This window comes from Chaetodon trifascialis, chromosome 15 (assembly GCF_039877785.1).
Source record: "Chaetodon trifascialis isolate fChaTrf1 chromosome 15, fChaTrf1.hap1, whole genome shotgun sequence".
NCBI classification, from domain to species: domain Eukaryota; kingdom Metazoa; phylum Chordata; class Actinopteri; order Chaetodontiformes; family Chaetodontidae; genus Chaetodon; species Chaetodon trifascialis.
The window spans coordinates 18,777,879-18,802,565 of NC_092070.1; the positions used below are offsets into that span (position 1 = coordinate 18,777,879).

General features: G+C 44.2%; 3 protein-coding genes across 3 annotated transcripts; 2 read left to right on the top strand and 1 right to left on the bottom strand.

The window, feature by feature from the left end:
- Positions 1–1,315: 1,315 nt before the first annotated feature.
- kank2 (KN motif and ankyrin repeat domains 2) lies at positions 1,316–18,267 on the top strand. Its single transcript, XM_070980759.1, has 13 exons — positions 1,316–1,378; positions 7,420–7,503; positions 11,175–11,257; positions 11,559–12,920; positions 13,212–13,421; positions 13,514–13,622; positions 13,723–14,331; positions 14,422–14,509; positions 14,987–15,206; positions 15,448–15,590; positions 15,805–16,005; positions 16,110–16,208; positions 16,604–18,267. Exons 3-13 carry the CDS (start codon positions 11,221–11,223, stop codon positions 16,658–16,660), a joined length of 3,135 nt encoding a protein of 1,044 aa, XP_070836860.1. The 5' UTR covers positions 1,316–1,378; positions 7,420–7,503; positions 11,175–11,220; the 3' UTR covers positions 16,661–18,267.
- A 2,693-nt stretch (positions 18,268–20,960) lies between these two features.
- On the top strand, positions 20,961–21,587 carry LOC139343246 (hemoglobin embryonic subunit alpha-like). Its single transcript, XM_070980760.1, has 3 exons — positions 20,961–21,058; positions 21,147–21,354; positions 21,459–21,587. The coding sequence occupies exons 1-3, from the start codon at positions 20,961–20,963 to the stop codon at positions 21,585–21,587; spliced, it is 435 nt and encodes a 144-aa protein (XP_070836861.1).
- A 1,489-nt stretch (positions 21,588–23,076) lies between these two features.
- Positions 23,077–23,745, bottom strand: LOC139343100 (hemoglobin subunit beta-2-like). Its single transcript, XM_070980506.1, has 3 exons — positions 23,654–23,745; positions 23,307–23,529; positions 23,077–23,205 (listed from the first exon to the last, which is right to left on the bottom strand). Exons 1-3 carry the CDS (start codon positions 23,743–23,745, stop codon positions 23,077–23,079), a joined length of 444 nt encoding a protein of 147 aa, XP_070836607.1.
- Positions 23,746–24,687: the final 942 nt, after the last annotated feature.

The following is a 24,687-nucleotide window of genomic DNA, read 5'->3' on the forward strand; positions in this document are numbered from 1 at the left end:
GATTACATTAAAAATACTAAAACACACACAGGCCTTCACTCTTCACTGATGTTTATTTTGCATGAAGACAAGGCAAAGACGTATTTGATCCAGATGTCTTCGTGGCCTTCCTCTTCCATAACGTTGGTCTAATTTCCTGTGGTGGTAGGGTGATCCACGTTATGTCCTGCAGTGTTTGTTTAATTTACCAAAACGAAGGGCCCCGCGTCTATAATCAGGTACTTTACAAAGACTTGCAGTCAATCAGAGCCGAGCCAAGGACTGAAAGTTTTCCATTTAACCAGATCACTCAATATCAATTTTTCCGCATGTACTGGAGTCAGAGATGACAAAGAAACAGAGGATTACAATATCAGCTGTTGTGATTAAACAAAATAAACAAATCTGATAAGTTACAGCAGGCTCATACAGGTGAAAATATGAATGAAAAGGCTTTGCCCCAAAAACACAATACAAACTTCTGAAAAAATGACATACAGTAGTTCAGTGGTTTGTAAATTACATGTAACTAAATGTCATTGAAATTAGGATTTTGTTTTAATTTATATTCTATTTGTGTGCATGTGTTTGAACTCGTTTCCCCTCTCTTCTTTCCTTGAGGGTGCTTGGAGGTTTGTGCAGGTCCTTAAATATATTTGGAGGCTCTTGGAGTTCCTTACCGGTGCTCAAAGAATCCTGAAAGTTATTGTACTTCCTGCCAAGGTTGTTGTACTTGCATGTACTTCCTGGCAGTCCTTGCAAGGACCTTTGAAGTTTTTGAAAATGAATTGACATCCTAAAGTGTTATGGTGATGTGGCACCTCCTTCCACTAAAGTTCTTTGATGTTCATGAAGAACGCTGGAGGCCCTTGGACTTCCTTGGTAAGTCTTAAATACTGCATCCTAAGAGCTATGAGGATAAAATTAAGTACATTTATCCAAGAACAGCATTTGTGCATTACTACAAATCTTTATTTTGCAGCTAGTTCTTCAAGATCTGGACTGTGAGTCTTGTAGTGCAGTAATTGTACATGGAGGTATTGCTACTTTTAGTAAAATATAGGAATATTTCTACAGCCCCTTGGATCCTAACAGATCCTTCCTTGGAGGTTCTTAAACGGCATTTAACGTCATTGAACTTTGATGGAGGTGTCTGGATTGCCTTGAAGGTTTATTTCTTGCAGGTCCACGAAGAAGCATGGCCCCTTGGCGGCAGAGGGAGGCCTCTCAGATGATTAAAGAGCCCAGTGAGATGATGGAGGTCGCCGCTCGGCCTCGTGGCTGCTGGCCCTTTAAGAGGAGCGGGAGGGGGCGCGGAGCATCTTGGCTGCGGTGTTTTTGTCTCTCTGTCAGTGAGCGCTCCTGGGCCGAGGCGGCTGAGAGGATTTCCAGAGGGCAGGTAAGAAGAGAAAATAAGTTCCCCTTCCTCTGACTGAAAACGCTGCCCGCGTCTCTTTGTCTGACTATGTTTTAAAGCGCTTCAGAGGAGGCGCCTTCCTGTGAGTGTGACTTCTTTTGTGAAGCGTCGGTCCTGCCCATTCCCCCGGTCCTGTCTCTGCGAAGTAACGGGTCCTTTATCCTCCAAAACCGCTCCAGCTCCTGGTATACTCTTATCACTACCTGCTGTTCGCGCTAATTAGGTTTCATCATTTGGCGTGAGTGTTTGTTTACCTTGAGGGGACTCTCGGAGTCTCACGGTGGCTCCTCCGGTGCCTTTTTGTTCAGAGCATCATTGACTCGCTGCACGGTGCCTAGAGGCGCCGTTAACGAAAAATCTCCATAATATCATAATAATAACAGTAATAATCCCATATGAGCGAGAAGCGCGTCTGTCAAACAGAAATGTGACTTTGCAGGGATTATATTTCACTGGGTTTGCTTCTTATAGGAAAACTGCGTAGAAAGACGCTGCATTCTCCGTACAGTGTGAGTGAAATCCATCATGTACAGTCTGTATTGTTATTTTCGCAGAGGGCTCGTGGATTTTGCCACGCGGCCTCAACTTTTGTCTCAATCGATTAAAAAGCAGGAGTTTCGGTGTTGGCAGCGAGCTTCAGAATAAACTGTGTTTCCAAATATTCATTTCTGAGCCAGCAACACGTTTGGGTGTGTGTATGTTTGTGTGTGTGTCTTCATTCTCAAACTTTTCCTCACACATGATCTGTTGCTGCAATCTAACCATTTTCGGATTTCATTTAATAAAAAAACCCGAAAGGCTCGGTGAGGACTGAAGGCTCGGGGGAGAGGGTGGGTCCGTGCATTCTGCAAGTTTTCATTACTTCCAGATGTTCATCAGCTTTTCGTTGCCGCTTCTCGCCCTCAAATCTGCTCGTCTCGCCGCCTGTAGCTGGCCAGCGGTCACCGAGGGGAGCTTATATCCTCAGGAGGTGGATGAGGCCTGATGGAGTTGTGTATGCCAGCTGGACAGGAGGAGGGTAAAACAACCTAAAGCTCTGTTTAACCGTATTTGTGCTGCAATGCAAAAGCTTCATTACTTAGTTCTTATCAGGCAAAATGCATCCATGGATGTTTTCGCCCTGGATGTCTAGTTGTTTTCTGTCAATATGGAGGATTGTTGGTTTAATAATGAACTTCGTGTGTCTCAGAAGTGAAGTGGACTGTCCAGATTCATCAGTAAACACATCAGATGTTGTTTTGATGAAGGACATGCAGAACTTGGCAGGATGTGGGGGTGTAGTCACCAGCCTGTTACACTGCATCATACAATGCACCACTGTCCCGCTGTTGTGCAATGAGCTGCTGGCTGTATTAAATCACCTATCAGTGAATAGGCACAGATTGTGGCAGCTGCAGGGCGCTCAGATGGGCTCTGTCCTGTCGTTCATGTCGTCACGTGGGCATGTTGGTGGTCCGTGGCTCCAGTGTTTAGTTCTCCTCATAATGAAGTGACCTGGGTGGACAAAATAAGAGTTTCATCAAAAAGCCAACATTTAATGCATTTAATGGTTTAATGCAGGGCTCTTGTATTAGTTTTTGCTTGGTTTTCCTAATGAACAGGCAACCGGTTATTTCCTTATTGTTTCTGAGGTCTGTGAGTGTAAAAATAATGGAAACTGACTCTTCCTCGTTGGTGTGGGGACCCCCTGGAATCCCCTCAGAGACCCCTGGGAGTCCCTCAGACCTCGTTTTGGTAATCTCTGGTTAGGTTTGTCAGCAGCTGGAGTTTCCTTCAGTAGGTTTTTTTTTTTTTAACCGAGCTGGAATGCAATTGTCTCATTACAGCATTTGGACCCAGGGGTGCTGTGGTGGAATGCAGGGTTATAAACCCCATTTGCACACTGGGCCACACGCCGGGCATTTAAATGGTTTAGCGGGACTAATGAAATTACACCCTGAACCTGCATGAGACTTTCTGTCACTGTCGAGGGTCTACTGCTGATGAGCTATTCTGTACAGCTTTACAGCATGGTGGATGTCTTCTGTTAAAACAATACACAGCATTACAGATCATTTTCATCACATCAAAGTTAGCAATATAAGGACGTATGATGTTGTTAACAGGTAACAGTCCTATGTAGATCAGAAAAACATATCTTCCATGTTTTCCACCCTGTAAAGCAGTTTATAAATATATATTTTTCCTACCAGATCATTGTTTTTTGACTATTAACTCCAAAGTTCTTAGTTGTATTCCAGGTTTACTAAGTAGGGGTAAACATATGGCGCAGTATTGCAGAAGTAGTATCAGCCTGATTTGGTCAAGACAGTGAGGGTTTATCCTCCTACTTAACCATATTGATTGGGGTAACCAGTGCAGTAATGCTTTCTGTAAACATATGGTCTGATCTGGCTTTTGAGGCACAGTCAGGGACAGTCATTCATTATCTGCTTGAATGATCTGACTTGATCTCCTGTAATACATTAATCACTCGGAAAAGCAAGATGGGCTTTTCTGTCCAGTAAAGCACGCAGACGTGCTGCAATAGTCAGCCTGATAGATGTTTTCCTGCCCTGTTTTGTGGTCTTTTGATCAACAGCTGTGATTAAATCAGGAAGTAATTGATAAGAATCCTGAGAGGGAACCACTTTAACGACATCGCCGCTGCAGTAAGATTACTTCCTCTGCTCCGCTGTGCCGTCCGCTCTGTACCACAACACACTGCGACCTGAGCTTTTAACCCCGACACTGCTCTGACCGCCTCCCCACCTCCCGTCTTACAGCCGTCTGGACTTCGTCTTCCTCCCCTCCAGACCCCACAGTTTCCTCAAAACAGTGCAGCGCTCTGGCCTCTCTGCGCGGCATCATCCCCACCTCCACCACTGCACAGGAATTTTCTCCCTCTTTTTTTTTGTCTTTTTTTCCCGGTGCCGCTCCTTGCTGCTCAGCCCCACCCTTGCTCAGTTTCCTGTTGGAGGTCGGCACAATGACCAATAGCAGACTGGCGGGTGTTTACTCTGCTCCTGTTCTAGGAGTAATGGGAGCTGGCCAGCCCCTCCCCTTGGCCGTACTCTAGCCAGCACCAGACTGCTCAGCCCAGCGCCGTCTGCTCCTCCATACCACCACTCCTTAATGCAAAAAACAGGTCTTTTTGTGAAAGGGCACAGTCCTGGAGGGGAGGTCCCATTGGGGTTATGATTTCACTGTCCTGAGTTTAAAGCCCAAATTAGTTAAAAACCACACGTCCACCAGCAGCATGAGAGCACACTGTGTTGCCATGTTGATATGAGATCATCTGGCCTCGTTACGCATGGTGACGACCCTGTCTGTCAAGCAGTGACGTACGCCGTTCGGCCACTTTCTGCTTGGTGACAAATGGCTCTTGTTGCCTCTGCGTTTGGGACTCTTTCGCTGTTCAGGGAAGAGATTTGTTATATTTTTTCCTGATTTATTATTCATTCAGGACCAGTTGGCTGAATGAAGCCATCTGTGCTGCGGAGTGAGGAGGAGGACAAAGAAGTCTTAGTAGATCGGCCGTGTCTCCTGTTGTGATCTTTATGTAACATTTAAAACTCCTCAGCCTGTCTATATTCAGGTCTCTGCGGCCTGTTGCTCTAAGAGGAAAAACCTCTGAACAACAATCAGCTTTTTTTAGTTCGACAAAGTGCAGCTTCTCGCAGGGATTCTCTATTGTCTGCCTATTTTTAGGAGTGGAATGCACAAATGATGGTAATCTTCTGGGCGGAGCCATTTAAGATTATGAGGAAAGGTCCTTTGAAACTTTATATACTCATTGTGAGGAGCTCTTGCGGCCCTCTGTGTGATCACTGATGCTCTCCCTGCGTTAACAGCAGCAGACGACGCTCTGGTGTCAGCGGCAGGATTTGCTGTGATTCATACTGATGGAGGCCAAGTCTGAGCACAGTCATGGTCTTCTCATTCGAGAAGTTTCCATCTAAAACTCTCAGCAGCGTTTCTTTTTTCTCCCCCTCCCTCCTCTTGCAGTTGTGCCTTTCTTTCCTCACATTCTCTCTCTTTCTCTCCCACCCTCCCTCACATACTGTACTGCTCTCCCAGTGCTTTCTACCCCTGTTCCTTTTTTTCCTGTCTCGTTTACGCTCTCCTCCTCCTTGTTACTCTTTCTCCTGGGCTGGGAGGAAGTGACTGAGTTGTTTCTGGATCCTTCGGGAATAGAAAGATGGAGCTCCCTTTCCTGTAACCCTTTCTTCATCAGACCTCAGACTGTTGCAACGTGCTGTCTCTGTCTTGCCACACCAATTAGCGTGGTATGACAAGAGTGGCGCATCCACTGGCAAAGCAGTGATCATCCGAGAGCCTTTCTGTGCTGGAAAAGTTCACTTGTTTTCAAACTGCTGCTACTTATTGCGGCGATGAATGAATCGAAATTTTATCATCACACAGTCAGATTTATCATCAAGAAGACAGACAAATTAGAAACAGCTACATCACTTGGTTTGCATATCATCGGTGCCCTTACCTGAATAAATCAGCTTAAAAGCTACAGCTGTGTTTGTTGAACTGTGGGAGTCTTCGGGCCTCGGTCAGCGCTGGTGTGCTGGGGGATCTGTGTGTTTTCATCTGTGCTGTGTGGGAGTCTGTGGGAGTCAAAGTTGTCTCCTATAAAGTTTGCTATTTGTCTTACACAAGTATTTGCCATCTGCCCCAGCGCAGGGTTAGAACTAAATGCCCCACATCGTTCACTGTCTTTAATCCCGTCCTTTGAGAGTAGGTTTTGGCTGATTTATGCAATCAGGTAGCATTCATAATACTGTGTTTTCTTACACAATTAGCAGCGCAGACAACTCAAAATTAAGAGCCTCTGGCACTGCTGGCTCTACATATCAATTACTCTGTCCCGCTCCTGTGTATTTCCAGTGTCTGTCAGTGTGTGGGGCCATAACAGCACTTCATCAACTGTTTGTTTGTTTTGAGGTAAATTTCCTTGCCACACACTCATACACACACTGTTTCTCTCTGTCTCTCTGTCTCTCTCTCTCTCTCTGAGATGCCCCTCCTTGCTTTATATTAGAACCAGCTGTGGAACTAGAAGCTGAATGAATGGCTCTTTGTGATTTGGCTGTCGTTCCAGTCTAAAAGGTCTGTTTCTCCCCCTGCCCCTCCACCCTCCGCGGTATTGGCATGACAACAATACGAAACAATGGTCCGAACAACAGCACGTCTTGTTATGATATTACGCAAAGGTCACCCACCGGTGTTTTTTGGGCCGCGAGACCCTCCGACAAAATGTCGACCACGCTGACACGGCAGCCTGAGCAGCTGGAGCCAAAGTGTGAGAATCAGCAGACACGGTCATGCAGCTTATCTGGAGGACACGCACGCAGTAGTTACAGCGCACGGTTCAAGTCTGTGTTGTCCATGAAGGGAACGCATTATAAGGCTCATGAAATCAGTCTGGCTTTAAGTCTTCAAAGGTGATCTGTGCAGATGACTGCTGTTCCCACAAGACCTGGAGGGCGTGTGTGTGTGTACCCGTGGATTTGGGAGTGTTAGTCACAGAGGCAAGAAAACAGAAAACATTGCCCAATCACATGACAGGGAGGCTCCCAGCCTTGAATTGATTACGGAACCTTGAATTGGAGTGAGGAATGGGGTGGGGGGTGGGGGGGGGCAGTGTTTCTGGAAAACTGCGAGAGCAGCTATGCGTGGATCAGACGTCACCCATGCGGCACTGCAAGGAGGTCAGAGAGTGATTGGCATTTCATGGGGGTATATTGTTCACATCCGGCGTGTCAGTCAAAACCACTGGAATGTTTTTCTTTGGCTTTGCAACCTGTGTTTACAGTCTTGTGGGGGGCGACTCTTTTGTAACCTGTGATAAGTCTGTTTTTATCTCTGTGTCAACAGAGCTACACACCTTTTAATGGAGTTTTAATGACGTCCCCTGATGACTGCTTGTCTAGATGTCTCCTTTTTTTTTCACGTGATTTACATTTTTCTGGACTACAGAATGCTGGCGTGATGGCCAAAGTTTAAGTTTCCTTTATTCTTCTTTCCCGCAGGCGCTGACTGTAAGAGTGCAAGAAAAGGAAGGGAGAGCGAGGAGCCTGGGGAGAGAGATCCCATCCTTGCAGCGCAAGCAGCTGGTATGAAGCGGAAAATAAATCCCTCTTTTCCTAATTCACAAACCATTCCCGAGCTTGAGCAGAATAGTAAGTCACCAAAGGCTGAGAGAGTCAGTAAGGCAGTGGAAAAATCCATAAAGATCTTCTCTGGTGGCGGGAAGATTGGTATTTCTGACTTAGCAATGCTGAGGTCTAATCCTTTGTAATGGCAATAATAATAAGGTGACTCAATGAATGGAAGCAATGAGTTTGATAAACTTGGGAGAGCTGACCTCGAAATGAAGCCTGGCATTTTGAACTGCTTTCCAGGGTGGTCTCAATCCTCTGATACACCGTGGAGACAAGGATCTATACACATGCTGTAAACCAAGTCCAGTTTTTAATCCTCCAGATTTTAGAATGCGAGAATTCAGCTGTGAATGGATCAACCCGAAGCTGCCTTGCTCGTACAGAAACAAACGTTTTGCACTGGTGGCAGCGAGAGGCCAAAGAAGCTTCAGTATAATGCAGTTATTCCCGTGACATCTTACAGGACATACCACAGACATGTAATTTGTGCTGGATGACCTGCATCTTACATCCCAAGGGTTATCTTAATCTTAATAGCAGGGAATGGAGGGAGGAGACCAGGCGATGTTAACTTCCGTAAGCATGGTATGCAGCCGAATGTGGAGGTAGGGGGGTGCGATGGGGGCAAGGCATTTGTCCTGGAAGGAGGCGGCAAGAGAAAGTCGTCTGAAGAATGGTAGTGTGGCGCTGGGGAAGGGCGCACACTGGTTTCTGTTCAGATGTCATCTCAAAGGAACTCTGTTTGAGAGTCGAGAGAGAGGGAGGAAGGTCAGCCGCTCCACCCCAGCCACACACACACACACACACACACACACACACACACATGCTAACACATCTGAAACAACCAATGAGCCGCTGTTGGAGAAGCAGATGTAGAGAGGTGTAAAGTTTTAATGTCCCTGAGGGCCAATTTGGCTTTCAGACAGAAGTCAATTGTAAATACAACAGTATTAATGTAATAAAAAATGGCGGCCCATACACAAATAAGCACAAGCCAGTATAACTGTCAATCGTCACCTCTCAACAAAATCAACAGGGAGATCAGTGGAATAATAACGAATAATCATATATATATTGCACAAGTACAGTACAGTACAGTACAAGTGCTGAACAGAACAAGATAAAACAGATAATGACTGTAACTGAAGACATAGAACGTAAGTCCTGATAAAACAGCTCATAAAAACACATGAAATAACAGTGATAAAAGAGTGACAGACACTAGACAATCAACATTTACTATAAGAAGCCTTCCTGCAAAAGTAAGAATAAAAAGATAAACAAGAAAAAGAAAGGAAACGGGGCGACTGGGTCACACCCACAGCTGGCCAGATCACGTTTGTTTAAAAAGCTAATCGCTGAAGTAATAAAAGACCTTATGTTTGTTGCACCTTTAGGGAGATAAAAACCTCAGCCTCGATGGAAGCTAATTAAACTCACAATATAATGGGTGCTGGGAGCCCAACAGAGCTTTCTGTGTGGCTGTGACTTGATACAAGTGGCAAAGATCGCGTCAATTTGAACTTTATGGCCCACTTTCACAACTTTTCCCAACAGGTTTTTGTTTTTCACACTGAGGTTACCAAAGCAGCACATCATAGCTAGATCACGTGGAGGCCTGGGAGTGTTTTGAGGGCGTGATGTGGGACGAATGCCACCCGCAGCAGCAATAGGAGGGAGGCATTTAAAAGGGAGAATAATGTGAGTTTGTGTGCAAACTTATGATCTGTGGGAACAGAAAGCCGCGTTGTGGGATTCAAAGAGGAATCAAGTGGACGGTGTCAGCAGTCTCGTGTGCTGGGCTGGGACGTTCGGTCGCTAAACTGCAGATTCTAATTATATCTCATCAACTGTCCCCTGTCAGCGCTGTCCTCCGCCCTCCTGTACACGTACCCTCACACTCAGTTTCTCACACACACACACACACACACACACTTTCTCCCAACCACTCCCCTGCTCTCTGTCCTGCTCTCACTTTCTCACACATGCAGTCGTGCCCTCCACAACGTGCAGCATATAATCAATCCGACTCTGACTCCACACTACAGATAGAGGGACACTCAAAACATCTGATGAAATTATTCCAGATCAGTTAAAGCACTTTTAACTGGGATAAAATAGTTTGTTTTTTACATATTTTTCAGCTCTCTTCACATCTAACATAGCGAAGTCTTAAAATTGACATCAGCAACATCTGATAAATTTCTAAATAATAGCCTGCTGAGTGTCTGTAGCCTGTAAATTTAAGCATGTGATCTTTTCTTACAGTGGAGTGAGGGGTACTTTTAACTCTGTTAGTGTTAAAATGAGTCTGTATGTGCATGTACAGGGTTTTTCCAAGCCTCATAATGTGCGGCAATCTCGGTATGAGAGGGTGATGAAGGGGCACAGATAAGGGGGGTCGCACCGAGACACTCAACTGACTACAGGACTTCAAAAATACCAAGTCAAGTTAGTCAGTGTTTCCAAGTGCCCTACTTTTCACAAACGAGCAAGCACTGTCTAGGGTCATAAGATAGCAAGAGAGAGAGAGAGAGAGAGAGAGAGAGAGAGAGCTCGACTGCGAGTGGAGAGACTCAGTTCTTGCTGAAAAAACAGAAAACCAACCTTAAAGTGAAGTGAACTGAATATGCCCTGAAAAACAAAAGGGGGGTTTGCAGTCCAGACTTCTGATCTTAGCTCCTCGGAGCGCTGTAACGATGTTCGACCAGCTAATGCTGTGGATGGCTTAAACATTACATCCCCGGTTCCCACAAAGTGATGACCTAGAAAGTTAATCTTTTCCAAGCAGACACAAACTCAGAGGCAACACCGATTGAAGGCTCTATCTCATTGCTGGCGTGGCTCTCTGGGGGAGGAAAAAGCACATTTTTTTTGTTTATAAAGAGTCTAAACGCATTACCTCTGGTATGAAAAATGCATTGAAGTTCTCAGCCATTCACTACTTTCTGTGTTGAAGTAATGAGCAAGTGAATGTGGAGGGAATGAGAGAGACAGTGACCAGCTGAAACCTCCTGATCGTCAGCTGATGTTGAACCGAGTACCAGAAACTCACGGAAAGAGGACAAATAGAGAAGAAAGAGGCCGAGGGAGATGTGGACGAATAAGTGGGGAAGAAAAAGAGGGAGAGGGTGTCTGTAAACCCTAAATTGAGAGGCAAAGTTAGTGTGCATAGATGATTCCTAATAAGGTTGTAACGGCAGTCTCAAACCTCTGTCCTGGAATTAGCTGCCAGGAAACTTTCCCCTGTAACTCCTCTTCGCTGAATGCTAAGAACAGAAACAAACACAATCGGCTGTGACCCACTGTGCTCCGAAAAATGAACGGATAAAATTAGAAAGGGACGCAGAAGGGTGAAGCAGTGAAAGAAACAGTAAAACTATTTCTGACCATCACACAAGTCGAACAATGTGGTCAAAAAGAGCAGTTATTTATTGCTGGAATGGAAACTATGGAAGTCCTCACATCTATGTAATCAACTTATTAGATGTCCATATAGGCAATGACCTTGTCTTCTACAAACTTGTATTATTGCATTAACCCCTTTCTTCTTATTACTGTAAGAAAAGCAATATATTTGAGATGCTCACTTTTAAATCCAACACATTTCTGCCTCTCCACAGGTGACAGTTAGTGGGTGACTGTTTGAATAGCCGCCACAGGCTCATTATGGCTCAGGTGCTGCATATGGACCCCGGCTTCCCAGGTGCAACTTCTATTTATTTTTCACTAATATAGCTCTTCATAATAATGATGTAATTTTAAGATAATTCATTGTTTTCATTAGGATTTAAACTCTCAGACAGCTTCTAAGTAATGTCCCATTTTCACTGCCAAGACCCTTTACAGCGTCAGGCTGTGGTGACCTGTCCATTCCACTTTGTACCTAATTTGGTGATTGTTTCATAAATACACAGTAGCCCAACGTTAATACTATTTTCTATAGTCTGAGCCCAAGATTAGACGCAGATTTCCGTTTGTTTAAAGTTGATTTCCTTCCCCCTCAGGGAAACTCAACCCGCCTGCTCCCCCTTCCCTGCACGGCAAAGAGCAGGACGCGCCCTACTCAGTGGAGACCCCCTATGGCTACCGTCTGGACCTAGACTTCCTCAAATATGTTAATGACATAGAGAAGGGAAACACTATCAAGAAGGTGCCTATCCAACGCCGGCCACGCTATGGCTCCCTGCCCCGTGGCTATGGCTATGCCGGCTCTTGGTGGACCTCCACAGAGTCTCTGTGCTCCAACACCAGCATGGACAGCAGGCACTCCTCCTTCTCCTACTGCGCCCCAGGCTACCACACGTCACAGAGGCCCAACTTCAGCACTGCCCGGGTGGAGAAGACCCTGTTGGATGCACGTAGGAAGCTGGAGGAGGAGAAAGAAGGCCGCAGATTCTCTAACCTGGGCAGCATGCACAGCAGTGTAGCAGGCTCCAACACCTCTCTCAGCAGTGCACACAGCTTCAACCGAGCCCATGGTGGAAGTGGGTCCTTTACCCCAATGAGTTCTGGCCTGTCCACTCCAGTGACCCCAACACCAGCCCACCTACAGCATGTCAGGGAGCAGATGGCTGCAGCCCTCAGGAAAATAAGGGAGCTCGAGGAGCAGGTGAAGACCATCCCTGTGCTGCAGGTCAAAATTTCTGTGCTGCAGGAGGAGAAACGGCAGCTCAGCGTCCAGCTGAAGAGCCAGAAGTTCCTGGGCCATACTCTGGGTTTCAGCCGAGGTCGTTCCAGAGGAGAGCTCTACATCGACATCCCTGAAGAGGAAGTGAGCAATGGAGCTAAGAGCAGCAACAAGCCAGCAGGGCCACTGTCTCCCACCACACCTGAGGGCTCCAAGCAAGACTCAGGGTGTGAGATTGAGGACACAGTGATTGTGGGTGGAGCGAGACCAGATGCAAAGCGTGAAGTACGGACCATTGGAGTAGGACCAGAGGACTTGAGGGGCAGTCGTCAGGTGGGAGTTGGGGTTCGGGAGGAGGATCTGGGGCTGCTGCCAGAGACAGAGGCTCTTAAGAACCAAGTAGGTCAGCTGGAGGGCCAGCTAAAGAGGACAATGCAGGAGCTGCAGGCTGCACAGCAGCAGGCTGTAGCGGTCCAAAACACCCCTCAAGCCGAGCATCCAGTTATGGCTACCAGCATGGGCTGGCAGGAGCCACAAGGCTGCAGCCTGCACACCCTAGTCAGCTTCACACAGCTGCCTCAACAGAGGGAGCAGAGAACTGTGGGAATCCAGGTGTATACACTGGAGCAGCCTACTGTGGTGGAGGTGGGCACTCTATTGCGAGCAGAGACCTGCAGGTCTCCGGCCCTGCAGTCAGCTGGTGGAGTCGTGCAGGGCCACCACAGAGGACCAGCTGAAGGTCTGAATTCTGTTGTATGACCAAGCACACTGTATTAGCATTGCCTGGATAATTTAGTGCAGACCAGTGTAACAGCCCTTTGAGACGCATATAATGGTCAATATTTGTACACTTCTCAATTTAAAGACTAATGCAGCACCAGTACTAACTACAGCCTGAAAGCATAGCTGAATCAGCACCTGTCTTACATTAAAACTTAAGATTATAAAACAGAATGTATTGAATTGCATTATATTGCACAAGTGTAAACTGACAAATCAAGAAACACGGAGTCTCCTTTCTGTCTCACAGATGCTCCACTCGAGTTGCCGATTGCAGTCAGCTCCAAGCAGGTGCGCGATGTCCTGAAGAGTGAACTATCTACTTCGGTACCTGTAGCTACTCCTGTCATCGCTGTCGGCACGTCTAGTAATCAGATTGGTTTGGTGCATTCTAAAGAAGCAGAGACGCACCTCCATACATCCACAGAGGTTGTCCAGTCACAAGAAGGTCCTCAGACAGGTAACTGGATTGAGCAAAACAACCCTCGACCATCATTTATCTTGGTCCATTATGTTCCTGCAGTATGTGTGATCACATGGTATCTCTTTCAGCCTCATCTCCGCAGTCTTCTCTGAGGTCCATTATGAAGCGGAAAGCAGAAGGTGAACCAGGATCTCCCTCCACAAAGAAAAACCTACAGTTCATTGGAGTAAATGGAGGGTAAGTGTCAGTCTTTGCAGACCACTAGTTAGTAATTTTCATGCAAATTTTTGCAAATACTTGGAGCTGTTAGATGGTGAAATCTGTTCTTGCCTTCCAGCTATGAGTCCACATCATCAGATGATAGCAGCAGCGAGAGCTCAGATGAGGGCAGTGACTCCAGCGAATATCACGAAGCCAGAGAAAAACTACCAGAGTCAACAGTCCAGCACCAGCAAATAACCCACAGCAAGGTTTCCCAGCCCCCAGATAGCAACAGTGTACCTCAACAGACTGCCGTCAAACCAGCAGCCATCATTCCAGACTCACAGCAGAGTCCCAACCAGCCTGCAACTGTTGACACAAAACTGCCAGCCCCCCACTCACCAGCGACAGACGCTGTTGTGCAAAACTGTGCCTCACAGCCACCAGCTTCCGACTCCACTCAAACTCCTCCGTGTCCAGCAAACGATTCTGCCTCTAAAGAGACCGTCAACCCAGTCACAGTCACCTCCACATCATCAAGCACTGAATCCGCTCGTGAGCAAAGCTCCATGAAGTCCTCAGCTACCTGTTCTTCATCGCTGTGTGTCACTCAAACCACTGAGATGTCCAAGCAGCAGCACACCGTGCAGACAGAAACGACCATCCTCTCCAGCCAGTCAGACGTACAGCCAGCAGCTGAAAGCGTCACGAATGACGCTGCCACAGCATCTGCCAAACAAGTCAGGTAAATGATATCTGAAACACACTGATAGAGTGGTAACTATCAAGCTTGTATAAGTATCAGTGACTGATGTCGCCTCCTTGTCTGTCCCAGACTGGAGCTGAGTGACAGCCTGATGTCAGCTCTTCATGCCCTGCAGAAAGCCCTGGGGGAACCCAATGCCTTCAGCCAACAGGGAGCAGTAGGTGTTCATTTAGTTCACTTGATAGAGAATAATCCACTCAGCATCAATGATGCTTTGCCAGGAAGTCCAGGAGTGTCCTGTTTTAAAAGCCATCACACTGACAGCGCTAAGCAGAAGCACGATCAAGCGGAAAGAAAAATCAAAATGCAGGCTCAAGCATTTTCAGAACATCGTGACCTCTGTCCTGACTCACAGGTTATAGGTTTCTTGCGATGTAAGTTGTGCATTGCCGCTAGAAAAAAAAATGCTGAAAACTTGGCTCTCGACCCAATTTTCTCTCAGTTTATTTCAGCATTTCTGCAAGGAGAGCAAAGTAAATATTTCCTGCATGCTTCTTTGGATGTTTAGTTTCCAGTGAACCCTTTTCTCATTTTTTTTATTTGTTTGGTCTTCGTGCCTGTGAGCTGAGCATTTCTCCAACAGTCAGTCAGGTGTGTTCGTGTCTCTAATCGTCCTCATTGTGTCTGATCTCAGAGGGCAGCCTACACCACTGTGCTGCAGGAGTGGCTGCGCGTGTCCTGTCACAAAGCAGCAGACATGGCTGTTGTCAAGGCCTATATGAGCACCTTCGCCTCCATCTCCCCTCAGCTGCTGGAGTTTGTGATCAACATGGCGGACGGAAACGGGAATACCGCGCTTCACTACACCGTCTCCCACTCCAACTTCCCCGTGGTGAAACTGCTGCTGGACACCGGTGAGCTGTGTGTCTGTGTATATGTGTGTGCATGAATTTGGGTGTGTGAGTGACACAGTAATTAAGGATATTAACTGAAGCATTTGAAATCACACATGTAAAAAGTCAACATTTAAAAGTCAGATGTTTAAGTGTCTTTCTTTCTTAAAAGATTCCCATTTCCAACATGTTTTACATCCCTGTCGTTGTTTGTGCTGCTGTTGTGCTGCTTGTCACACTGACTGTACTCCATACCTGACAGGCCTGTGTAATGCTGACAAGCAGAACAAGGCAGGCTACACGGCCATCATGCTGACAGCTCTGGCCGCCTTCCACTCTGACAGCGACCTTCAAACCGTCCTGCAGCTGCTGCGGACAGGGGACGTCAACGCCAAGGCCAGCCAGGTGCGCCCTCTACTGCTCATTAGGTTTTACTGCATCTTCACAGACAGTGAAACGCATGTCGGACCTTCTTTTACATTTGCCTTTCAATACTCTGCTCACTTATGTGTCTGATGGCACTGTAGAGTGTGTCACCAGTTGGCGCTGCAGCATGTAAACAAATGCAGCCTGAATTAGATCCGCTTGTTTAAAGATTCTCAATAATGCGCGTTCGTAGGCCGGTCAGACGGCGCTGATGCTGGCAGTCAGTCACGGTCGTGGAGACATGGTGAAGGCACTGCTTTCCTGCGGAGCACAGGTCAACATCCGTGACGACGACGGCTCCACAGCGCTCATGTGCGCCTGCGAACACGGTCATGTGGATATTGTGCGTCAGCTACTGTCTGTGCCAGGCTGTGATGCAACTCTCACCGATAATGTAAGCATATATTTCCCTTCCGTCCTCCTTTCCATGTCTTTTTTTTGATAAATCCTCCATAAACTCATCATCTCACCATCATCCTCTCCTGATGTTTCTTACAGGACGGCAGCACAGCTCTGTCCATTGCCCTGGAGGCCAGCCAGAACGACATTGCTGTGCTTCTGTATGCTCACCTCAACTTTTCCAAGCCTCCTTCCCCTGTGAGTGCTTTGTTACAGTGCTAACACACACTCGCCGTCGTCATAAGGGCCTTCTTTGCAGTGAAGAGTGGGGTTTTTTCACAAATCTGTCGTAGACAAACATACTGGCAACTGATTTGTCCATGTACAGTTGCCTCAATAAGGCACAGTGTAATGCATTTCTTATGTAGTTTTCGAAAGTAAGCAGAGGGGTATCTGGGAAATGTAGGAAATCACTAACTGATCTGCAGCTTTGCATGTGCTTGTTTTCCTTCTAAACCCAAATCTACATTTCATATGCAATAAAAATGTCACCTCTATATTATCAAGTACTATATCTGCAGTAAATTCATCTTAGGATGTAAGTAGCTGCACCTCCAAATCACACTAACAACATTTTTTTTAACCTCGTCTAGGTTTCACCAAAGTCTCCTCTCTTGGGTTCCTCTCCTCCTGCTGGTGAAACAAAATAAACCCTGCTCTTTCTGCCGGTGTCAGCAACTCTCCAGCCCATCAACAGCAACTACTCATATCACAGAGTGATTTTTTTTTTTTTTTAATCTGTGTAATTAAGAGAAACAATGAGATTGTGTGTGTTTGTTTTCACCCTCCATAATTTAAGTACATTATAATATGCAGATAATTATGTGCCAGCTTGCACCATTGTTAACCATCGCTTTTTTTACACAGTGGTGGTTATAAACATGCATTTTTTGTGTGGTACAATCTGAACAGCTGAGCATTCAGTGGTTTGCATACATCAGTCCAGTCTTGCGACGATCCAGCTGTCAGGCCTGTTTTTAGCGGCACTTACAAGTCAAAACAGTTCACTAAATTACATTATACAGTTAATTGTTATACACTTCTTGTTTTATTCTGTACAAATCTCATAGTAGTTGCTTTATAGAGCGATGTGTTTTCATTGTAATGTGTACAATAGCTCTTACACAGTAGCATCATTATGTGTGTGACCATCACAGCCATTTGGAATAACGAAAGCCACCCCTCTCATGGATAAGTGTCCTTGCATCAACTAGCTCATTGGTGCTACGCATTGAATTAAAAACACCACTTCAACAGAATATCAATATTTATACACAAAATTTATTTACTCTAGAGTATTTTTGATACTGATTTTTTTTTTATTCTGGCTTAATTCAGGACCTCCCAGGATCAAGGTTTTTATTTCCCAGGCAATGGTTAATTTATTAACCAGCGAACAAAATGTAATTTTACTTGCCGACCACATTTCCCAAAATGAACCCAAAGATATGTCTCTCCTGTCAGCTCTGTGACACTGTATATTATGGTGATAATATTGACACAGACATCAGTGTGAAGGAAGAAAGATCAGTCAGCATAACTCTCTGAAGGCTACGGTACTATGGTCTATGTATTTTTATACACGTGAAGGTATTTTGGATGGTTGTAAGGAAAGATTAGAGTGTATCTGTGTTTGTAATATTCTGTGCTTATAAGATTTAATAAGACTTTGTTGAGAAAGGCGTGAAAGTGCTGGTGACGCCACCTCCGCTGTGGTCATGCCGGTAAGATTTGTCAGGGAACCAGAACGTGACTGATTGGGGTCTTTAAAGGATGTGTCATGTAAGATGTGAATATCTAAATAATATATGTCAATATAAACTGGTAGTTATTTTGCCTAAAATCAAATTCCTTGAGCAAAAGTGCATAGGCTATTGATGTCAAAATTTCTATTACTTTTTAAAGATTTTTTCACAATTTTCATATTCACTTTTAAGCAACTGAATTTTTATAAAGTTTCCAGTTTTTAATTTAAGTATCTATCTTTTTATACATTTAGAATTTTTAAGCTCACACCTGCTTTATGTAATCGCACAGCTCTTTAGTTTATGTTTTATGAAGGTTTATGTAAAATTCTAGATTGTGTTTCTCAGTTAATTAATAAATTTGGACCACACTGTTTGTATTGCGTTCATTTAAAGTTACTTTTGTTGCCGTCAGTGATGTAAAATAACAGTTTGCTCCAGCCAGTGTGCTAAATCATAGTAAGTTTGAATAAAGTCATGTTGCTTGTGGTAACAATGGGCCTCTTAGTGGGAAAAGCATGGATTTAAAGACTCCTTTTGTTATATTTGTTTTGTATTTTCACAGACTTGAAGTCAGTAAAACCACCTCTCCTATGTTTATAGTGCTTGTAGGAAGTAGTCCACTAGAGGGTGTTCCAACACAAACAGCTCAGTAAATTCAGTCTCTATCATACTCCCAGCAAAAAATAACACTGAATACTGTTCACTAATTTAAAGGTATTCGGTAGTTAGTTGTATTATTCCTAAGATATAGCATGAGTACAAATATAGTATACATGAAATAACATATGAAACATGGATGTCCCTGTCTGAGGTAACAGTATGTGTGGATGCTGTAGTTGTATCTGGAGGACCGGGATGCTGCAGTGCAACTGTAAAACATCCTCATTCCTCTGTGAAAAGCTACAGAGGAATATGATGGTAGAGAGGGTCCTGATTGTCTTCAGGGGAACAAACAAAAGCTTCAGGGTGAGCCTAAGGTTGCCTATGCAAATGTTCTATATGATGCTCCCTGTAGTGCACATACATGTAATGTTACTGCTCAAGCTGTTCTGCATGCTGTGTAGCATGACAGTGCATACATGCACTGGGCAGGATTGAGGGAAAACATCCAGAGTGACGTAACCTGGACTTTAAGTACTATGAACACCTTTCGGCATAAATGCAGGGTTTGTATTGAAACAGCAAGTTGCAGAGTCATTTGGCAGAAGTCAGTGTCATGCAACAGAGCTCTTATAATATGAAATATCTGAACTGGAGCCTGATCTAGTGGCTTTTATACTTAGAAGTACAACAAATCCCACTGTGGTGCCCCCAGCTACATTAAAGCTCTGTTAATGGATGTTCACAGACTTGTCACATAAACCAGGTTGACAGAAGAAGTAGACGAGATGTAGGTTTCAACCATGCCTCATGTCCGATTCTTGACCACCAGAAGTGGAAAGAGAGCACCATATACAGTTGGCATAAATTGGGGTTCAGGTCTATTCATTACACACCAGGAGGCAGACCATGAGGAAGAAGGAGCCTCCACACATTAAACTGGGCCATTTCTCCATGTTCATTGCAAAACCAATATCTAAGTTGTTTCAAGGAATGGTCCAGTGGTGACTGTGACCTCTCACCTGAATCAAGGCTGGTTTAAGATCTAGAACCAACCTGAAACCATCAATGTAATGAGGATGTCTTCAGGTTTCCATGTGGAGTTGTGGCTGGCAGTGTGTGGTATATTGACAAAGAAGAAGCAGAGTGGTCTGATTTTATGAAATTAAAGTTCTACTCACTGTATTTATGCAATATTTGATTTTTTTTTTTTTTTTAAAAAACCTGAAACAACCAGGGTTTAGACAGCCATGTTTAAAACAGCAAAACAGCAAGTCTACACAGGTCACAATCTCAAAGAAAAACACGTCATGGCACCAGCTGTTTTCCTCAGACAGCTGCTTGTCCTTGGGAGGAGCCTGAAAGATAACATGCAAGATAAGCAATGCCTTGTTTGTTATTTTTGAAATGATGTAGCATTTTGGAGGACATAGCCGGTCAGAAATTGGCTATTTTTAATTCCACAAAAGCAAAAAGCTCCAGTCACTTCAGCTTTGACTTTCAAGCAGGCACACTTCCTCAGTGACCTGTCTGCTCAGCCTTTGTCCTGTGACAGTGTGTCCCCAAGGGTTAAATGACAGATTACTGGTGTAACAGCTTCATTCTCTTCTCAAGTGAAGTAAGTGAAAAAAAGATAGGACTATACATGACAATGTGGCCTTATTTAGCTCGAGACTCTGTTGTCTGCATCCAGAGGCCTTAAGCAGTTACTCTGCTCATCTGGGTACTACTGACTGTCAAATTTCCAGTTGTGCAAGGCAGCTGCTCATGACTTTACACAAGATATCAGCTGAGAAACACATTGGAAAACCAGCTTATCTATTCTCTTTTTGGATCCTCCCTCACAGCTGTCGGCTGCAGTTTAGTGGGTTAGATAAGCCTCAGAAATGCAGCCATGTATTGGCAGCAAACACAGAAAATGACTTTTATCAACATGTTGGAAGGTTTCCAACAAATCTATTAATATTTCTTAACCTAGATTTCAAATCTGGCTCAACATAAGTAAAGACTCTAGCACTGATACAGGCCTGAAATGTTTGCACTTTGCCTTCCACTGCTGCACTTCTTGATGTTATTTGTTCTATGTACTCTGTGTTTCACTGTATTCTATTGTTATTATGGTTTCACTTGGTGCATGTGATTTCCTTGTTGTAGAGCACTTTCAGCTGCATTTCTTGTATGAAAGGTGTTATACAAATGAAGTTGTTAATAATAATAATGATAATAATTAGAACTGGAGACACAAAAAGGAATCCCAGAATTTCTGTCTTTTTGCCAGATGAAACATATTTTTCTGCAGTAACAACTGAAAGGATCAATTCAGTAAAATCATGTGATCAAAGTCTTTTTAAACTTAGAGTAGGTCCATTTCCTGCCTTGTGTTTTGAAAAAAACACATTTTAGAAATATACAACAATAAATCGGGGTGTGGTTACATGGGAAGATTTTTTTTTTTTTTTTTTTTTTGTCATCACTTGCACCGCCTCCTGCAGACTATCTTGGAGGAGGGTCTGGGTGTGTCCATGCCCTCTTCTCAGTATAAACCCCCCGCACGCTGTTTGGACTGATCACGGCATTCAGTCAAGTCTCAGACAAAGTCAAGATGACCAGTCTCACTGCTAAGGACAAGGCCACAGTCAAAGCCTTCTGGGCTAAAGTGTCCTCAAAGGCGGACGACATCGGCACCGATGCTCTCTGCAGGTAGATAAAATACTGACTCAATCTGGTCCAGCGTTGATTGATTCATTTACATACACACTGACTCATATTTTTCTATTTCTGAATCTAGGATGCTGACGGTGTACCCGCAGACCAAGACTTACTTCGCCCACTGGAAGGACCAGAGCCCCACCTCTCCATCAGCCAGGAAGCACGGCATCACTGTGATGTCTGGAGTTGCTGATGCTGTGACCAAAATCGACGATCTAAAAGGAGGTCTCCTGAACCTCAGTGAGCTGCACGCCTTCACTCTGCGTGTGGACCCCGCTAACTTCAAGGTGCGAATAGTGATAGTCAGCAATTTCTGTCAAGTGTGGATAAAACTTAGAGCGTCGAGGGGTTTCCAGACATATGTAACATCTGTGTGATTGTCTTTTTCCAGATCCTCTCCCTCAACATCCTTGTGGTCATGGCCATCATGTTCCCCAACGAATTCACCCCTGAGGTCCACGTCTCTATGGACAAGTTCCTGGCTTCTCTGGCTCTGGCCCTGGCTGAGAAATACCGATAAACAGCAGGAGAAGATGACGGAGACTGCAGCATGAGCTCACTCTGCATGATGATGAATAAAAACATGAATACAAAAATGCTCAGCAGTTGTTTTTGTGTGTTTTTTGGTTCGTTTGTGCTGATTTGTGTGCTGTGAGAGTAGATCACAAGTCGCAACTACAGAACGAAGTGGACTTAAGAATAATCAAAATGAAATTTTACACTTGACATTGCAGCTGCAACAATCAGTCGATTAGGAAGTATTTTAAAGCAAAAATCAAAACATTCCCTCCCTCCAGCTTATCCAGTGTTCTTTTAAATTGAACATCTTAACACTGTTGGTCTGACAAAACAAGACATTTGAAAGACGTTACCTTAGAATGTGAGAAATTCTGATGGACATTAATCGATTAATTTACAAAATGATCGACACAGTAATCAATAATGATAATAAAGTCGTTATTGTTTCTTACTGAACACAATGTTAGGATCAGCTGCAATATTTGTAACATCAGTTGCGATATTTCATAGTTCTACATAAAATAGTTTCATATTTCGTCTGTTCGTACTATCATAAATTAACTTCTACGTGGCGTTCATCAGTTGTTAAAGATGAAAAATCTTTTGTAAAAACTAATGAGTCACATGTGACAAGTGTCAGAAAACTACTTTGTGTGTCCTGCTCTTCTCCTTTTCGTTGTTATTGTTGTTGGTGTCAAATTAAGAATATAAAATATTAAATGCAGAAGACTGCAATGAATTAACAACATGAAAGAGAAAAACTGTGACTTCAGACATGGTAAAACTGAAATTTTGACAACTTTTTCCTTTAAATTCGACTTTTCTTTCATCTGTTCGATGTTGTTTGATCTACATTAATTTTCATAAGAAGGTTTTATTTCGTATTTTTCGTTTTGTTTTTCTTTTATATATATATATATATATATATATATATATATATATATATATATATATATATATATATATATATATATATATATATATATATATATATATATATATATGTGTGTGTGTGTGTGTGTGTGTGTGTGTGTGTGTGTGTGTGTGTGTGTGTGCGCGCGTGTGTGTGTGTGTGTGTGTGTGTGTGTTATTTAATAGCAATAATATTTGTTGTAGTAGTACTAATAGTAGTAGCAGTAGAAGTCGCACTGTTGTTATGTGTATTAATGGACTTGATATTATATTCAGGGATGTTTTGACCAAATAAACTCGAAGAGAACTGTTACGTTTTTTTTTGAGAATTAGTATTAGTATATGGAGTATCTTTTTCTTATTTTTTACATTTTACCTTTTGTTCCTCTCCAAACTGGAGGTCTGTGTCTAAAATTCACTGTTTTTCTTTGTATATTGTCTTAATAGGCTCGTGTATTTTGGACAGCATCATAGACAAACAACTTCTTGAATCTGCTTATTTTTTATTTGCTTTTGAGACAAAAACAAGCAGTTTTCCAACAAATGATCATCATGAGATGGTCTTGTGTTGCAGCTCTCTAGTGGTACTGCCTTCCCAGGGAGGACACCACCACGGACAGGAACTTCTGGAAAGCGCCCTGGATGTCAGCAGTGAAGGCTTTACCCAACTTGGCAGCAACCACGATGGTCAGGCAGTCAGACAGCAGCTGCAACAAGCATCAGAAAACATTAGCATGAAAGGTGGGACGGTTTTTGGAATAATGCTTGAATATGGGCAACAACAGCTGCATTAATTCCACAACTTTACCCTGAAATTGTCAGGGTCGACGTGCAGTTTCTCGGAGTGCAGCACACTCAGCTCAGCATAGGTTTCCTTGATGTTGTCCATGTTCTTCACAGCCCGGTCCAGACCGTGGAGGATAGTCTTTCCATGAACTGCTATCATCGGGTTTGAAATGATAGCAGCGGCGTTGTAGAGGTTTCCAAAGTTGCCGAAATACCTCTGAGTCCAGGGGTAGACGACCAGACACCTGAGGAAACATGCAAAAACACGAATGTTAGACTGAGACATGAAATCTGTGCGCCAAGAAGATGAACGTGTGTCGACACAGTACACGATTGATAACCCTCCGTTATGAATGCAAAGTGTCTCACCTGGAAAGAGCTGCGGGTCCCACCGTCTCATAGTCCATCTGGGCGAAGATGTCCTGGATGGTGGCGCGCTCGAAATCTGTCCATTCAACCATTTTGCTGGCTCTAGTTTTTACTGTGCGGGTCAGAAGATCCTGGGCTCACGGGCCACAGATGCAGCTTTTAAAGCAACTGTGATCCCTTCCAGAAGCATGCGATTGGGCGGTGGGCTGGGCAAGTGCTGTGTTAAAGATTATCACAACAGTGATAAGAGAATGGCGCATCTGCACCTCTCATCTGTCTCGGGGGAAATAGTGTCGTTTGGCCACAAAAGTTTGCCATTCGACAATGCAAAGTAAGGCAAATGGATTAACACCCACATTGATTTTCATTAAAATGGCAGGGCACAGACATCAAGCGTGTTTTAAGAGGCAGTGGTGTAAAAACTGTTAACAATCTCGCTTTCCCTTTATGTCAACATCTTTTGGTCACAGAGGCGCAAATTCAAGTGACCACAGATTGTCGGCTGGAAGCCACAGACTGATAAATGCACATTGATAACCAACATGCCCAGAGACAGACAACAACAAAGTAACAACTGACCGCAACAAAATTCAGCCGTGAACCTCAATCCCACATCCCTGGAGGTCGGGATCAGCACCTTGGACAGTGATCTGAAACTTCCGGTGCAGAATGTTCAACTATCACGTGCTTAAAAACAAATAAAAATAAAAGATGTTAAATGAGCAGCTGAGCCAAACATGGAGGCAGAATGGGCTAAACTGCAGATTCTGGGATGATAACTGACTCGTAAATTGTGAGCAAAAATCTTTTAAAATTTAGAGTAGGTCCATTTCCTGCCTAACGTTTTGACCTGCTCCTATTAAATGACGCTTGAAATATATTTCAGATACCGTGGTAATTCGATGTGTTTGCTGATAATCATTACTGACAACGATAAATCGGGGTGTGGTTCCATGGAAAGATTTTTTTTTTTTTTTTTTTGTCATCACTTGCACCGCCTCCTGCAGACTATCTTGGAGGAGGGTCTGGGTGTG